Consider the following 19,453-nt stretch of genomic DNA (forward strand, 5'->3'; position numbering starts at 1 on the left):
GCAGCTGTAAACAGCGCAGCGTTACAAACGGTGAGATCTCTGGCACTCAACGTCACTTTTTTTATGTTCGATCCTCGACTCCCTCTGGGTTAGTGTCAAAGTGTCCTCGAGCATGAAAGTGAACCCCTAACTGCTCCTGAGAGTAGGTTGGTGCCTTGAATGGTTTCCTCCACCGTCAGAGTTGTGTGTGAATGGATGAAGGCACTATAAATGCACCATTTATTACCATTTAGATCAGGGGTTTTCAACCGGTGGTCCGCGGAGGTATTGCAGGTGGTCCCTGGCCATGCATAAAAGTTTTTAAGTTACTTTTAATAACTTACAGGAGTTCTTACTGTATGGTGTGTGTGTGTGTGTGTGATATGAATGTGAGCTTACCATAATCACAGTAATCCTTAATCATATTCCATCACATTCAAACAAAATCACTGGATTTTATTAGATATTATATTGATATTATAGCTATTTTCTCCAGCTCCCTGTGGTGCATGAACCCCCCAACACTATTGTGTGGGGTGGGTCTATGATGGACCCACCACGCACAATAGTGGTGGTCCCCAGGTTGCTCTTAGTCAGGATGGTGGTCCCTGGGTCAAAATCAGTTGAAAACCCCTGATTTAGATCAAAGCAATTACACAGGGAGGTGTAAAGGCCCTAAATTATTACAAGATTTGCACAGCCGTCTCAAAAAGAAAAACACTTAATAAATCATTGTGGTAGCTGTCACAAAAGGTAACTCTCTCCTATACAGATGATGCTCGCTATAAGCTTTAGCTGAATTTCGGAAAAGTAAAAAGGTGTGGTGCACTGGGGATGCTGCCACTGTAGCAGGGAATATTATGAGACACAGTGTGGGCCTGGCATTGTTGCACAAGATTAAAATGTTCATTAACACTGATTTGACTCAGGTGATGAAATCTGTCAACATGCCCCAGTCATGTCACACACCCATGGACATCCCTATGAGATTTATCCCACACACACACACACACTGTAGGTGTTGACCGGCTGGCCCCACCTATGACAAACGACACACGTCGTAGTCACACCTCTCTGAGCACACGCCGTTTGTTTAATTAACCCATTCAATCCGGGAACGCATCTGTGTCAGTTTATATTTGAGCTATAGCCATCATTTTATGGCTATAGCAGATCTACAAGCGAGTGCCGCGCTACGAGCTTGTAGATCTGCTATTTTTGAAAAATCTTGAACATTAGTGCAAATCTTTGAATATATATCTATTTTTAAACAACATTTTTAACTCAAATCTTTGCTTCTGGAGGTCCCTGGAACAAAATATTTTACAAATGTTTGCTTTAAAAATACATATCCAAAGATTTCCACACATTTTCACGATTTTTCTAAAATAGCTACAAGCTCATAGTGCAGCACTGAGTGCCGCGCTATGAGCTTGTATATCTGCTATTTTTTAATAGCCAAAGGCATCTAAAATGACAGAGATGCGTTCCCGGATCGAATGGGTTAAGTGCCTCTCTCACACACACACACACACACACAGACACACACACAAACATAAAACACATGCACGGTTACACACATTCCCACACAGACCACACTCCGTCGACTAAATGAATGTCCCTCACACCTTTATTGCTGGTAAACAACCCCCCACTGTGTTGGATTAAGACTTGTGATGCTCTGTTGTTCCCCAGGGCTCCCTGGTTCCCACCTGTGACTGATGAGCTCCGTTAACATGGGAGAATGACTCATGACTTGGTCTTTTAGCGAATCTGTCCGCCGAGACAGAAATAACACGTAGAGCGCTTAGACGCACAGACAGGCTCTCCTCCTGCCCGCCTACAGAACACATATGCAGTTTAATTAAGCCATTCAATTCGGCAACGCATCTACAAATGTCTTCTAAATCCTAACAGTATTCTGAAAAACTTATATGTTGCTATATCAGTGGTGCTCAAACTTTTTCATGTCAAGGGCCACCCAAAATTATGTTTTTGGCCACCGAACCCCATCAAAATGTGTTGTTCCAGGGACTCCCAGAAGCAAATTTGAGTAAAACATTTTTTTTTTTTAAATATATGTATTCATTTGCAAAATGTTAAAGATTTTTCAGAAATAGCAGATTTACAAGCTCATAGCGCGGTACTCATAGTGCGGCACTCATTTTTTTTATAGCCAAAATATAAAATAATGGTTATAGCTAAAATCTAAAATTACACAGATGCGTTCCCGGTCTTAATGGCTTCAAGGGCATTGCTGTCCATGCGCATAATAGTGCAGCTATGACAACGCATGTTCAAATACATGTTCAGATCAATACACATACACACAAGATACAACGGAAAAAAATAAACCACACACACACACACACACACACACACACAATCGAGACCTTTTCCCGCAGCTGAGTGCTGCCCACAGAGGAGTGCGGAGGGGGGGGGGGGGGCAGTTAGGGGGGAGCAGTGTCTTGCTCAGGGACACATCGACACATTGACGATGGCTGGAATCGAACCTGGGGACATCCATCTTCTGCTTTATCCAGAGTCAGGTCGCCGATGCAGCTGTTCCAGCAGAGAATCCCAGACGTTCCTTTCCCTGGCCACATCAGCCAGTTCTGACAGGGCGATATAATGCCCACACTCAGTCTACCCCGTGGCATCCTTCCCAGCTGGCGTGCCTGGAAAACCTCCTTGGTTAAGGGGACCAGGAGACATCCTTACTAGATGCCCAAACCACCTCAATGTGAGATATGCGTTCATAGCACACACGCTCTTGCTTATGAAACACACGCCTACACACACCTCCTGTTTAGTAAGGACTCACCCCCTCAACCTCACACCAGGAGGACCCCCGCCATGCATTACACACAAAACTCACACCCTCCTATTAATGACTCTCACTGATATTATCTCCATGTCCTGGCATACGGAAAATTACACTTTAACTCATTCACTGCCACAATTATTGCTTGCCGTGTTTGCCCACTGCCAGAGATTTTTCATCGAAAAAAAAAAGTACTCAGGAGCCGAGATACAGACTTTTTAAGTTTTAAGTTAACAAGGAAGTGGATGGGAGTCTAGATCTTCGAAAAATCATATCTCCTTGGTCTTTGGGACAATTTTTTTTTTTTATTACGTTTTTTACGTCAGTGGCAGGATTGGTAAACGGGAAAAATTATGTTTTTTACGTCAGTGGCAGTGAATGAGTTAACACAGCAATCATGAAACATATCTCACATTGACACATAAATCACATTAGCGTTCTTTCCAAATACACATACATGCACACCTTGTTATTAAACTAGTAATGATAAATCACTCAACATGTGGGCCGCACACACACACAGCCAAGGTGACAGCAAGATGGCCGATCTCCCTGGGGCCCTACAAAGGGCAAAGCGGAGTGCAGGGTTACGATAAATACCAATCTATGTGTGTAATGAATAAGGTACACGCTCCAATTAGTGTGGGCGGCAGGTGACGAATGCCTCTCGTTCACTCATTAAAGCCACAGGCCAGCTGCCTGGCTGGCTGACGGCATGGAGAGACCAAGGCAAGACGAGCTGATTGGTCAGGTTAAATGGCTGGGTAATCCGGTTGCTTGGTGGTGATGAATAGGCTCATGTCAACGGAGGCCTTATTTATGGACGAAGCAAACGAACGCACTAAGCGACAGGCAACTGTGGGAATGAAAGAAGGCGCAGTTACGGTGTGTGTGTGTGTGTATGTGTGTGTGTGTGTGTGTGTGTGTGTGTGTGTGTGTGTGTGTGTGTGTGTGTGTGAGAGAGCAAGCAAGCGTGTGTGTGTGTTTGGTACGGTTCACAGCCACATCATGGAGGGAAAAGAGAATTGAGTAAGAGTTGAACGGGTTAGGTCGGGTGCCTGTACGAATGACTACAGCGGTCCCTATCTGTGTCCAACAGAGTATGAAAACCCAGAGCCACAGAGTCTACAAATAGATCCTTAAAGGGAATGGACTCAGGCTCATTGATCTAGATAAGTAAAACAGCCTCCTCGCTCGAGAGGGGCGATGTCAACCATTGCCCGCTAAGATGGATGCATGTGCCATGCAGACAGGCCTGCGGTGCTGCAAAGTGCTGGGGTGTGCGTGTGTGTGTGTGTGTGTGTGTGTGTGTGTGTGTGTGTGTGTGTGTGTGTGTGTGTGTGTGTGTGTGTGTGTGTGTGTGTGTATGTGTGTGTGTGTGTGTGTGCAGGCGGCAGGATAGAGATCAGGAATTATTAACTTATGAAGCGCTGGCCGGTCATTGGCAGTGAGATACGCCACAGTGGAGGACACTGGAACAACTCGATAAGGGGGTCAACGGTAATCCATTTTCTCGCCAGGCACTACCAGGGCATTCTGGGATTTTTATTCTTTTTCCTTTGTTCATTTGTCCCACTCCTGGACTACACTATTCCCATGTTTTCTTTCTTAGGAAGGGAGGACAGGGGTATGCCGGGAGTGTAATATGAGAAGGACCTTTAAGAAATTAGCCTAAATGTTTCAACTTTATTCTATATTTCCAGGGGGATTTCTGTACTGGGCGATAATTTCTATGTTTATTGACATTACGTATACACAACTGCATATAACTTGAGCGAGCTTTTGAAAAATATGAAAACTTTGACAAAGAATAATGAGACTTATGAGAGAATAATTTACTTGATTAGTTTTTCCCAAAATGTTCAGAAAATGTTTAAATGTTTGAATTGACACCGGCATCGGTAAATTACATTTCCTCTGGCTTTCATACCCTGAACACACTGATCGCTGATTCTGTTCTGTGTCATCCACCTCACTGTGTTGATCTAGACTTTCTATTTTTGCCCTGTTCCCTTTAAGGATGAGTCCTTTTTATGAACCCTTTGGCTTTGAATTGTTGATGGGCACTTATTTAACCCATTAAGACCTGAGGCCGATTCTACAAATGCCTTCTAAATCAGTAGTTCTCACACTTTCATAAATGTCAAAATGATGCTTTCCCGGTTTTAATGGGTTAAAGCTTTTTCAATAAAGTAATTCAAATCAATCTGCTTTCTTGTCTGTTTTTTAATGAACCAATATAGGGCTTATTAGCCAGTGAAGTCCCAGTACCAGTCATTTTATAAATCAAATTTCTTAACACATCGGGTGCCAAACACGGTAAAAAAAGTGTTTTCAGAGAGTAGCGCTTAGGTGCCGAACACAGTAAAAAACGTGTTATCAGTCTTCATGGCTCCCCGTCCGCTCCCGTTCTATCTCCTTGATAAAAACCTCTGTATCTCCTTAACTTTTTACATTGCGGAAAACAAGTCATTTTCGATGGACGATTACTCCGTAATGGCGACTCGCGTGAGAGATGTTTTTGTTCCAGGCGTTAGCCAGGACCATCGATCGTCGTGCACGCATCCATTGTTTGCGTGTGGGTGCTCGCCGTGGAGTCCACAGCTATAAACAGCACAGCGTTACAAACGGTGAGATCTCTGGCACTCAACGTAATCTGTTTTAATAAAACGCTGGCACCCGTTGTGTTAATTGTCTGTTCAACTCTCATATTCTACCATAAAATGTTGTTTTGCTCCCAACACAAGTACACAGTAATAAAGTCAGACTTCTTCACTCTCAGAAATAGATTAAAAGATCATTTTACTGTGTACTGTATAAGGGCTACACCTGTCTACCATCTGCCTCCTCTTTATTTTTTGTCCAGTAAGCTATATGCTGTTCTTTCTGAGTTATTAAAGATGTGACTGTGAGCCATTATTCTACAAAGGGCCGGATGCTCTGTATCTAACTCTGACTTACAGTAAACTAACCATCTCTTCCTCACTAAAACTCTTCAGGGAGCTCTTAATGGCTCTCTCTCTCAAAATGTTACACATGTAATGCAAACACTGCAAAAAAATATATATAAACATTCCTGCACTTTTTCATATAAAAAGAACAAACACACATGTCTATAAGAAAACTCACAAACAGTTATGTGGGGGAACCCCTACACCCCCACCAATACACAACGGTAGACAGAATTGTGCGGGGAAAGTCATTATCGCTCCTTTGAAACGCACAAGGAAAATAATAAATAAGTACGAAACGTATTTCGCTGCACATCAGTCGGGCTTGACAGCACCCAAGGAGCACCCCACAGATCACTGCTGCGCCACCGTCATTAGATGAGAGAGGGGATGAGGGGGGCTGACAGTACCTAAAAAGAGGGTGATTGTGTATCACTTCCACCCTTTTAATCCGCCCTGCAATTTTTCCCTGTACACACCCCCCCCCCCTCGCTCCCCATGAGCACACGTATTACGTGTGCGTGCGTGCGTGCGTGCACACACACACACACACACACACACACACACACACACACACACACACACACACACACACACACACACACACACACACACACACACACACACACACACACACACACACACACACACACAGTATGCTTCACTCAGCCTGAATGTTTTCAGTATATGCTGCACCAACTAACTCAACAACCACATACACAAACACAGACTGTATCTGTGTTGTATGAATATCTATTTATACAACAGATATGCATCAATGTAACTTTGCTAAATTGCTCACATATGACACCTGGACCTTCCAAACACAAACATACACATGTGAGGTGATAGTGCAGGGCACATCATTAGCAGGAGGATATAGAGGGGAGATCTACTGTGCAGAGAATTACCATGCCTGTCTGGACAGAGATAGAGGAGAACGGATGGAAGGAGAGGAGAGATTAGGAGACAAGGGAGGGACAGAGGAATGGGCAGAGGTCAGACTAGAGATATACATACAGCAGTTATATAAAGTATACTGTATATACAGTACTGTTTGTCAGTGGTTTTAAACCTTTTTCATATCAAGGTCCATTATTTATTCGGCATTTGAGCCAAGGACCACCATTTGATGAGATTTAGCCTCTCAGACCCATTGTTGGATAAGATTTTGTTCACAATTCCATGCTGTATTGATGTTGGTACCATAGGAGAGATGACAGGCAAACGTTGATCAAAATAACAATCCTTCTACGTTCTCTAATTGTGTAGACTTCTTGTAAATTAAGTAATGCAGATGTTTAACAATAATTTAACTCTTGAGAGAGTATAATGAGACCAAATGGACCCGTAAGGGTCCATTTGGTTTCATTTTACACTCTCAAGAGTTAAAGATCTATAAGGGTCCATTTGGTTACAAACTCTCCATCATTTAGCTGGGGACCACCTGGAACCCCCTCAAGGACCACTGGTGGTCCCCACACCACTGGTTGAGAACCACTGTCATAAATGCCACAGGCGACAGTTATCAGCATTGACAGAAAAAAGGGGACATTCATATCAGAATGTTCCAGAGCCCTTTCACCTGGATGGCGGCGATGAACAAATGAGGCACAGAGAACAAAGGAGATCAGAGACCAAGAGAGAGAACAGACACAGTGAGAAGAGAGAGAGACCATATCGTCTCTGTCGGATGGAAACCTCTTTATGTCCAAAACGGTTATTATATATTTCAGGATTCAAATAAAAATATAGCATAAGTAGCAGATCGACAAGCTAAAAAAACGTGCCGCTTTGCGCCGCGTTTCGAGCTTGTAGATCTGCTACTTTTGTGTGACGCTGTAGTATGATCAAGTAGGACATTCATTCACGAAAAAACACACAAAAAGTTAGAATATGGAGATAGGAGGTTTCTGCCCTGACAGCAAGGATATGGGAGAAGGGGGAAAGGAAAGAGCTGACAGTGAGTGTTGAGTCAAACTGGTGGATTCTCATGAGGAGTTCTGATGTCCTACAGATTGGGCCCTGGGAGACACTTGAAACAATCATATGGAATTCCCTCAAGCTGGGTAAAGGGGTTCCTTAGTAGTGTGTGTGTGTGTGTGTGTGTGTGTGTGTGTGTGTGTGTGTGTGTGTGTGTGTGTGTGTGTGTGTGTGTGTGTGTGTGTGTGTGTGTGTGCGCGTGTGCGTGTGCGTGTGCGTGTGCGTGTGCGTGCGTGCGTAAGTATAATGTGTGATCTCTATATCTTCTATATCTTCTAGTCTCCCAGCTAATATTGTATGTCTGGCACAGACTGGGATACCGCATACCCGCATAGAATTAAAATTCACTTCACATGTCATTTTCTCTTATTCCTGTATTCCTCTGTGTGTGTGTGTGTGTGTGTGTGCGTGCATGCGCGAGAGCGTACAGCGACCCTTCATGTTGTCTTTTCATCTGTCCTCCATACAGTGTGTGTGTGCGTGTGTGAAAAATTCCCACTCCCCCTCCACTAATCATGACACAACCTGTAGAGTTCCTGTCCTGTGTGTGCTGAGCTGTTGGAGGGGCAGGGGTTCCCGGCTCTGAAAGGCAGGGGAAAGTTAATTGCCATGCACCTGGTACAGGAGATGTGAGGCCCGTTCTGATATATTAAACATGACACTGCAGTAACAGTGCCATATTCCCGAGACTCGGCTCTGGGCTCTCCCTAGGCTGGTAGAGGGAGTGTAGCCCCCAGGATTACTTAGACAATTGGCACTGGGTGAAAAAAATGGGGTTGCAAAATCGTGGGATAAAAATGTGCATTGCGACATGTTGTGAGCTTACTGACGCAAGGGTTCATGTGGTTATAACCACACAGTAAAATCTGCAGTGATAATTTAGTGTTCACATGGAACCACAGTTACAAATGGAATAATTAACACTGAGGACTGTGTACTCCCAAACTCCCAAGTGGTTCCCAAACTGTTTAACTCAAGTTACATTTTGTGTCTACCCAGGACCCAAACTAGTGAAAAGAGACGATCTTTTTATGGAATTTCTTTGTTTGTTTTTTTATGCATGAAGTTCTTAAGAAAAAAAAAACGGACCCATAAAAATGACTATGAGTCTGTGACCCAAAAATTTGCCCGACCCACTGTTTGGGAAACACTGTACTATACAACACACTTTCTCTGTCACATGCTGACCAATCTGGGAACCAATTCAGTAAAAAAAAAAGGGGGAAGATATTCTTTTTTTTTCAATCCGTCTTGAGATTACACACTGACAGACAAACTTGCACTTTCCCTCAAATCTACTGTCAAACTTTCTTGCACGTCAATTCTTTCTGTATTTCTCTGCTGGCAACCACCACTCATGCATGCATGCACACCCACACGCACACACCCTCGGTCTGTCTCAATACACAAAATCCCTTTCAGGGTGCCACAGATAAGTGCTCTCGTCTTTCTAGTCATTATGTGTCTGGCCTTCCATTATCTGCGGTGTTCATTCTGTTTGTCTGTCACATGCCGGGGCCTTTATTTTGGTAGCCCTTACATAAACCGTTCTCCATGGCTACAAGGCCAAAATGAATGATCAAACTCACTTTTTCCACAATTTGTTTTGTCTGACAGTAACGTCCCCTTGCAAAAGAGAGTGCTGATGTCTGCCATCACCTTGACAAATGCATTCAACACAGATGTCTCTCACAAAACTCTGTGCGTGTGTGTGTGTGTGTGTCATACCGTCATTGCCCTGGCTCCCCTCTCTCTTCAGCATCTGGACTGCCCCCACATACTTCTTCAACTGCACCTTCAGGACCTCATTTTCCCTACACACACACACAGGTAAAGAATGGGAAAGAATACATCACCAGCTGGTTTTGTTTGTCTCAGCCTGCTCATAAACACACAGGTAAACAAAAGAGAGGCAGCCAAAACCATAAAGCAATTTTCTCACTGTCACTTTGACACATTACATTACATTACAGTCATTTAGCAGACGCTTTTATCCAAAGCGACTTACAATAAGTGTATTCAACATAGGTAGGGAATGAAAACTACTAATCACCAGAAGTCTTTAGTGCATTTTCTGCAAAAACAAGCAACCAAGAGTATACCTAGCGCTAAGGTAAAAGTGCAATATATCAGCTACCTATTTCCTTAAACAGATGAGACAAAATAGCTAAATCAAATGAGCATGAGCTAAAACAAATAAGTGTATCGACTAAACACACACACACACACACACACACACACACACACACACACACACACACACACACACACACACACACACACACACACACACACACACACACACACACACACACACACACACACACACACACACACACACACACACACACACACACACACAGTTGTGATTTGGTGTGTGTTACCATATAACATTCAACAAAAAACAGTCTATTGAAGCCCCGCTAGCAGCCCCTAGAGTCTGTGCTGCCAAAGGGTGGCGCCAGAGGAAATGCCATGGAGTCACTAAAATTTGTAGGGTTCATCTGCCCTAACAGATTATGATACATCTTGTGTGCAAAGTTGACAGTTTGGCATTGAGGAAGGGTTATGGGGTCACACAAATGAATTAGTCGGGCGCAAAACCTCTTATCTACATATTCTAACTTTTTGTGCTTTTTCGTAAATTAACTCCCTATTTTATCATACTACAATGTCACACAAAAGCATCAAAAGTAGCACATCCGCAATCTCAAAACACGACAAGACGTGGCATGGCGACAAAGTGTGAGCTTGTACAGTAGATCTCCTATTTTCCATGTGCGACACGGCACGCAACCAAGTATATAAGGCCCTTTCGAGAATTGCGGGTACGTTTCACGTCTTGCAGATGAACCCTTTTTTTATTTATTAGTTTTTAATAATAGTAATTATATTAAAACTTGCACTAATAATTGTTTGATGTATATTTTATGCAAAATGTATATGTAAAATATTAATTAAATTATTCCCACCCAACCATTATTGCCTGTCTCCAGCTCCAGATTCATACATTAACATTCCATTATGAAGTCTAATTTTTTTGTGCTTACTCTATTAACACTATTAACAAGGTCAATTGCATTTCATCTATTTTCTTTATTTTCTTTATTTTGACACATTTTCCATGATTTCTGGTCAAAGATATTTGAATGGTTTGCTAGACTTATAGTCTACGAAACAGACATTCTCAACCCTCAACTTTCTCTTTTTGGTTGTTCAAAGAACATTAGAGGTCTGATCATCATGTCTGAAGAGCAAAAGGCTTTGACACTTGGAACGGTGCTGCCAAGAAAATTATTCTACTGGACTGGAAGTCACCCTCCATTCACAGTTTAGAAAAATGGGCTTTATGAGACAATGTTAAATCATACAGATGGAGAAGATCAGATACGATAGATCCAAGTCGGACTAGAAATTATCAGAAATATGGGATCCATTCATAGACTACCTAAAAGAAATATGAATGCAAGGATCTATGTATGTAAAATATGAAGGCTGCGTCTCCTGTCTGGCAGTATTATTTCTGGGTCTGGTTTTAGTTCTTTTTTATTTCTCCGTTTTGTCATTATATACATAAAGAAAACAAAATACCCTAAACCTGGAAAGCATAATAGGAGACTTCCACACAACACATTTATCGTCTTTCAACAGCAGGCACGTGATAAGACAGACAGTCTGATGCAGCAAACACACAGAAATACAGACACGTTCCCCATGTCTGGTCTGGGAAAGATTAACAGACACAATAAGCAGGGAGAGCCAGATTCAATCTTCATCGCCCTGCTAAATGACACTCCCCGGAACAAAACAAACAGTCGTACGGGGAGAAAAAAAAAAGAGTAAATTAGAGACACAAAAATAAAGTGTGTTTGTCGAGAGTAGGAGTCGGTCATGAGGGAAATCTGCGGGAAAGTAAAGAGGCTGCTGACGCCTAATACGGCGGTGCTGTCAAGCGGAATGATGTAAAAGAGAGAGAGTCCGCCAAGGTTACAGCAAAGCACACAACACCTTCAGGATGCAGATTTTCAAATCCAATTTTGGAGCAGACATACAGTACACGTGTGTGTGTGTGTGTGTGTGTGTGTGTGTGTGTGTGTGTGTGTGTGTGTGTGTGTGTGTGTGTGTGTGTGTGTGTGTGTGTGTGTGTGTGTGTGTGTGGCATACAGCTCATGAAAATCTAAAATCCATATCGAAAAACAGAATATTACATAAGACCCCCAAAATGTTTTTAATTTGGGTACTCAATACTTAGTCTGGGCTACTTTTGAACAAATTACAGATGATCTTAAGGCTGCTATCAAAGCAAACCTCTTCTTCATAAGACCTCAGCAGTGCCACAGGCTGATCACCTCCATGCCAAGCCCAATTAATAAAGTTACTTGTTCAAAGTAGCCCAGACCAAGTATTGAGTGCCTAAATTAACATACTTTTCAGATGGTCGAAATTTCTGTTTTAAAACAAAAAAAGGTTTGAAATATTTCACTTTATGCGCATTCAACTCATTCAGTGCCACATGACGTCTAAGACGTCACGTGGCCTGACGCCCTGAGCGCCACATGACGTCTAAGACGTCATATAAAAAATGTTTTTGAAAAACATGTTCAGAACCCAAGATATGATGATTTGAAGATTTGCTGCTCCATTCACTCTTTGTTTAACTTCTTACTGAAAAAGGCTGTATCTCAGCTCCTAATCACTTTTTTTTTACAAGGAATTTTGGCTGTGGCACTAAATTCCATAAATAAGCTGGGCACTGAATGAGTTAATCTAGAAATCTGAAAGTTTCACTTTTTGAATTATATTATAGAAGGAAATTAACTTTTTACTTATTTATAAATACACACGCAAGGGTGACAAATTTAAGGAAAAACTCGAATAACCGAGTGGAGAAGCATAGCGGATGCATCTGCTTCCATACAGGTTGTACTGCATGATACAATTAAGCAATTAACATCCCATCATGCTCTGTGGCATCTATACAAATACTGAGCAGGGCCTAGATGACCTTGATTTTGGATAGAGGAAAAGATCTAAAATACTGTAAAAGAGGTTTCATTATTGTGGCACGAATGGCAGGAGCATCATTCTCACAGGCTGGACAACGTGCTAGTACTTCAATAGGAACAGTGACTAAAAGTGACATCTGTATTTCAATCTATGTAAATAAGGTTGGAATAGGCTTTGGGTTCAGACTACAACTGAATAAATCTAACTGCATGAAGTTCTCATTTGGGAAAGTTTCGCAGACAGTCGCTCGAGCTTCCTTGTTTTATTCTATTTATGAAACATCGACGTGGGAAGAGGAAGCGGCAGCGCAATTCCAACACTTCCGCTATCTTTTTTTAGACGTCTCGACATTACTGAGCGTGCGTGAGAGATACGAGAGAGTGAGAGAGAGATGGGGGGAGACAAAAAGAGTGGAAGACAACAGCCAATGTGAAAGATAGAGAAAATGAGGGAGAGACAGATGAAAAGAGAGAGAGAAGTCCAAGAGTATAGGGGGACCTACCACTTTCCCTTTAAAAGCCAGCAAAAAGTCACTCTCTCAAGAGGAAAGTTAAAACCAAAAAGACATTCAGTAATTACCTAAGTTGAGACTAAAGCCGCAAGGCAACTTATTTCCTTTATGTATTCTTTCCCCACCATTATCTTTGTGCTTGCATTGATAAACCCAGTTAAATTGGCTGTGCAGCAGATGTGCAGCCTCCTTTGTTTGAGTGTGTTTAAATGAGAAGTACAGAGAGAGGCCTTTCGGAGGCAGACAGCCCAGTAGCTAGATGATACTCCTGAGTGTAATTTACTGCACAGCCTCTCCAGCCACAACACAGACAGTACACAGTTGTTGTGCAGTTCTAAAGCTTCATACTGTGAACAAACTCACATGCACGAGCTCCTTAACCACTTATTAAGCCCCGTTTCATACTACATGCGAGATGGTGTGATGATGTCACACAAAAACAGCCGATCAAGCTCACAATAATAAGACGCGACGTGTTGCTGTGAGCTTGTAGATCGGCAGTTTTTGCTAATGAACACAGAAAATGGCATTACCACACTTGTAATGTAAGACCATTGATTTCGAGTGATATAGTGTACTTTAAAGTTAAAACATGGAGATAAGAGGTTTCTGCCCGGCAGCAACAATATCTATATATGTTTTATATTAATGTTATATCATTAAAATCTTATAGTGTTTTGTTTTGGCAATTATTTATGGAGGCCCACTTGCAATATCCTCCCGGCCCGCCATCAGTCCCCGGCCCTTAGCTGTGATATGACAATATACCATGGCCTGGAGTTAGTTATTGCTAGTTTCGCCTATAATGACGTGCCCCAAATAGGGACGGTGGTTAGGCCACAGAGATATGCAGGCTGTGTCGATAGGTACACACACGTCGTAGACAGACATCATCCAACGGGTTGTCTCGCTGTCATGTGTAAGCACATACTGTACAAACACACACACCTAAAATATATACATATACTGTACTCATAGCGCACTTGTACACACACACACACACACACCCCCCCCCCCCCCCCCCCCCCCCTAGCAACAATCCCACCCTCTGTCTTTGTGGCCTTGCACGGTAAAATCTCAGCGTTCATTTAATAGTCTAAAAATGTACTGAGTTAAATTAAATGAACACACCTAATTTTACTGTGTGCATCTCCCTGCCACATATCGGATCCTTCACGCCAGATTGGCTGCAGCATAGACTCTGCCAACAACAAGAAAATGGTCGGTCTGCGTTTCGTGCGTACGTGTGTGTGCCCCCGTCTGACTAGGTCCTCTTCCTGGACTGGCTGGTTTCCATCTCTGCCTGCTGTGCGACATTCGCTTAATCCACGTCAACTAACGTCATACCAGAGCACCAGGCCTGGACACATGCTGCTGGGGAATGACTTTGAACAGTTTGTGTGTCTGTGTTTGTGTGTGGGTGGGTTTCAACCTGTTTTTTAGGAGCTAGCCTCTGTGTGGCGGTGATGTGCAGCCCACGTCTCTTAATAGGCCTTTTTCACAGCAGCCATATTGACAGCCATATTAAATAGTTGTGTAATGTTACCAGTGATACTAATTAAGGTTGCGTTCCATTCAGGTCAAACAGAGTCAGGGCTGCTATTGTCCAATAAATATTGGACACATTCTTCACAAGCCACACAACTTTGTTATCAACCTTTCTCTGTCCCAGCAATGCACTCTCGCAAGATCTGGCAACAACATGCAACACACAACCAATACTTTCATCCACATGACATTAATAGCCATTAACACCATATACAGTACACTTCGTTGACAGGGGTTCCCTATGGGTCTATTCTTGGTCCCTTCCTTTTTTCCTTCTACACCAAAACTCTTTGCTGAAAATAACTGATCTATAAGTTCACAGATCTGCTATTTGGACCAAATGTTTGCCAAATGATTCAACACCAACCAAAGGCCATCTATCTATGACACTACTCTACATCCCCCATATTCAGCCCCTCTTTTTTTTTTTTTTTTGTACATAGTGTTATTTTTTTTGCTGTTTTTTTTTGTAATGATATTCGAACTGTGGTGCCACTATATATGTCTATGAATTGAATACCAAGGCCCTCATTGGAAACAAGTCCGCAAGGACTTTTATGAACGGACCTGTTAGACAAAGTATTTTAAATGTAACTGTGCTGTTTAAATTTTTTGCCTAATAAAATATTCAATCAATCAATCAATTATGACATGCTCAAAATATGGACCCTAGGGTTCACATGGTTAAGTGTTATATTTGTGTGTGTGTGTGCGTGTGCGTGTGCGTGTGCGCGTGTGCGTGTGCGCGTGTGCGTGTGCGTGTGCGCGTGTGTGTGTGTGTGTGTGCGTGTGTGTGTGTGTGTGTGTGTGTGTGCGTGTGTGCGTGTGTTTTACGTATGTGGGTGGGTGCCCATATGAGCAAGGGTCCTTTCTCTGTTTGTAGTACGACGGTGGGCGGGTGTGAGTAAGACCGCAGTTTGACTTCTCAAATGATTCAACACCAACCAAAGGCCATCTATCTATGACACTACTCTACATCCCCCATATTCAGCACATCAACACAAATTTGTACCGACAGCAAATTACATGCAAACGAACACAGAAAATAGAATTACACTTGTTATGAGACCATTGATTTCCAGTGATATAATGCACTTATGCAATAACTCACAGAGGGCAGACAACCCCCATAGCATAGATTAATTTCTACAAGAAAGTAGTCCCTGACTGCCTGCACAAATAAGGCAGATGCAACGTTCCCATTTAGATTTTTATCACCAGTCCAGCAGGGTCATGGTACAGCTCTACCTGTGGTCCTTTGCCATTTCTGATACCGCCATTATAGAATTATATAGCACTATGTCATTAAACCCCACCCCATGTCATTAAACCCCACCTTTGGTGCCATTTGCCGATTTAAAACTACACCTCCTCCCTTCACGTTCAAACTCATCTTTTGCTGTGAGTGTTGTCATTTTAACCACTCAAGCCCGGTTTTATACTCTTCATCGTACAACTGTGTTATTAAAATACTGGAAAAACAGCCGATCTACGAGCTCACAACGCATCATTTTCCCGGAGACACTGGTCTATCCAGTTTTCCATATTAAGTCTCCACGGAGATCGAATTTCCCCATACATTTTGTTGTGGATTTCACCTTGATCCTATAGGGACGGTCACACGTATCCAGAGCTAATCTCGCAAATCACGGGACCGATCAGCGGCAAATCTCTTGTGCACACTGACAGTAGGACACAGAAGTATCAGTGTTTCTCAACCTTTTCGGGCCGCGACCCCCCAAAATGATCATATTTGAACTGGGGACACCCCAAGATAATAATATTTGAGTTGAGGCATTACATTTAGTTTGACTCGGTTCCGCAGATAAAAAATTTGAAAATAGACGATGTACAAGCTCACAACGCCTCGCAACAAGCTTGTAGATCAGCTATTTTCACAATCTTTGCCTCTCGCTTATATTATTTGACAATTTGGCCAATGGTCTTTTTTCATTTAATTTAATTTCTTTTTTAAAAGGTATTAAAATGGCTGGGACCGCCCAAAAATCATGAGCGACCCACAGGTGGAGATCCACTGCATTACATAATATCTTAGTCAAAGGGGGCTCGGATCGGGCTGAAACCTTGCCCAAATGTGGAGTCACACATAATAATAGTCATCTATGACGACTGACTTCACAGGCTGGCCACCTCAAGTCCACGATTCACATTGGAGCCACGCCGTTCCCGTGTGGTTCCCAAAACCCACAAGATTCTCTTCTTTTTTTTCCAAGGAGTGAGCTGTCCACTCTTAAAAGAGAGCGAAATGCCATGGAAAGAGGATAGAGAGAAAGAGAGCTGGTGTAACGGATGGCCCAGCAGAGAAGGACGCCGGGAAGGATTTGATCCCGACATTAGTCATGTTCCAAACTGACATTCATCAACAGATGCTGAGAGACTGACACCATGATGTGAGCCATCAGATATCATCTATTTCCAATCATCCCACATGGGGATCCAGATTGACGGGGAGGGGGACCGGGCGGTTTCTGAATGAGTCACGGGGAATGCGTGGCAACGGTTGTCTGGTTTCTTCCTCGCTGAATGATCCTGACAGCTACCAGGGTCTCATTCAACAGGAGGGCTAGCTGCTCCTTTGGGTTGGTATTTATAGCCCCTATTGACTGAGTGTAGTATGCGATGTACAAGGTGTGTGTGTGTGTGTGTGTGTGTGTGTCTAAATACATAGGCTGAATGACCATGAAGTGGCATCCGTGCTCCTAATGCCTGAACACAAATGGCCGTGCTGCAACACAATGTGAGCTTGTAGATCTGCTACTTTCAGTGTGCGATACCCGGCACGCTCCTAAGTAAAAAAATCTCTCTCTCTACCCCAAACTGCCCTAACTACACCTTCCCCTCCCATCGCCCCTTTGCAGGTTTACACTGTACCCTCTTCCGCATGTTTGAAATTCAGCTTTTTCCAGTTGAGTACGGGTCGAGTGAGTTTGTAGCACGAGAGTGTCTGAATGTGCCTCAGACATCAGTCAGAGAAAGGTTTTATTTGTGTGCTTGCCAGGGGCTGGCCGCTCAGGACAGGACTTAATGTTCAGGTTGGCCGTACAGTCTTATTTAGTCTCACATCAAAAAGCCAGTACTTCCAGTCTGATTGAATTCTACAGTGACAGTTAGTGAGTCACACTGTTGTGACGTTGGCATCCAACACCACTACCACCAAAGGAGGGGACCGGGAGAAATAGATGGAACACCTCTTCACATGCAAGTTATACAATTATAAATGGGATATATTTTGCTGTTATTACACTCATAGTTTTTCTCAGTCCAATAAAAAGTAATTGCAACATTAAAGTCAATCTTAAATTGGTGTATTCTGCTCAACGTTGGGACCTGGTAGAAAAAACGATTTCACCCACTCTATTACACCTGTAAACTTGTGATGTGCCAAACATTCTTACTATGATAAGAAAAAAAGATATTCTGCTCTCCGCCTACAGTGACTCTTGCCTTTAGGACACTCTTCTGCTTTTTGACCTGCATTTGAAGATGCACCACTTTTTTTTCCCTTCCTTGTAGTTCAGCCACTACAGCTTAGATATATTTAATACATGAACCAATTTCTCCCACTCACTTTTTTTCATAGATACACCGGCAAACAACACTGTTTATGGTTTGCAATCTCTTCATATTACAATTTCATAGTCTGTTAAAGGTAGGGTAAGTGAGTTAAATAGCTCTATATTCTGATAGTAATCATTGCTATAGAGTACCTTCAAGCTACACTTCTTTATCACCGTTTTCTCAGCCACTGGAAATGAATAGGGAATTAATTGTGGGAGTTTTTGAACTAGGGGTAAACATGGGAGTAGATAAGTATGCCTTTCACGTGCAAACAGAAACAAAAACAAGTGTATACGTGTCTTTTCAGATGAAAAATGTCCATACGGAGAAACACAAAACAATGTACATACATCCATTTAGCGTGGAGGCTGCACAAACCTTGATACACACAGTATGGCCCCTGGGTGTTTATGTAGTGTGTGAAAGAACGACTAGACGTTGTTCTGCATGTGGGAGGTGTACATGTAAAAACACAACATATTCAAAATATAAACTCATGAAAATAACTAATATGGGGGGAGAAATCAAATCATCTCACCTATACAAACAAACTGATGAGCTTTTTGCGCTCTCCAAGTTAACTGAAGTTGCCCGGCACTGAATCAATTCCGGTCGGTGGTTTGACAGAGTGTAGGAGGCTACTATCTGAAGACTGACTTCCTGGCTCTATATCAGCACCGACTATTGGAGGATGACTAATCCTCTATTTGAAGGTTTGGGGAGGAATGGGGAGGGGGTCGGCTTCAGACTTTCTGGCATATAGACAATCAATGGAAGATGGTGGTGGAGGGGCTGATGGACTCTGATTTCAGGGGAAGTGTGTAGGGGGGCCAGTGGTTGGCCTGTGTGTGTGTGTGTGTGTGTGTGTGTGTGTGTGTGTGTGTGTGTGTGTGTGTGTGTGTGTGTGTGTGTGTGTACGCGCGCACACTCTAAGTGTAGTGCGAGAGCCTGTGTGTATACAGTATATCTTCTACTACTCAAACAGAGAGCCGTCCCTTTTGGAACCTCAACCTCTTAGGAACAACTCACGGCCAAAGCACTGCTCCACTTCTCTCCCAACTTGCTACAAAA

General features: G+C 42.8%; 1 protein-coding gene across 1 annotated transcript in view; it reads right to left on the bottom strand.

Annotated features, from left to right (window-relative positions):
* snx29 (sorting nexin 29) overlaps positions 1-19,453 on the bottom strand; it is a 159,892-nt gene that overhangs the window by 115,299 nt on the left and 25,140 nt on the right. The window contains 1 exon segment of the mRNA XM_080456032.1: positions 9,466-9,551. Coding sequence (XP_080312158.1) covers positions 9,466-9,551 — 86 coding nt within the window.

This window comes from Gymnoscopelus braueri (assembly GCF_963280865.1).
Source record: "Gymnoscopelus braueri genome assembly, chromosome: 17".
In the NCBI taxonomy this organism is placed as follows: Eukaryota; Metazoa; Chordata; class Actinopteri; order Myctophiformes; family Myctophidae; genus Gymnoscopelus; species Gymnoscopelus braueri.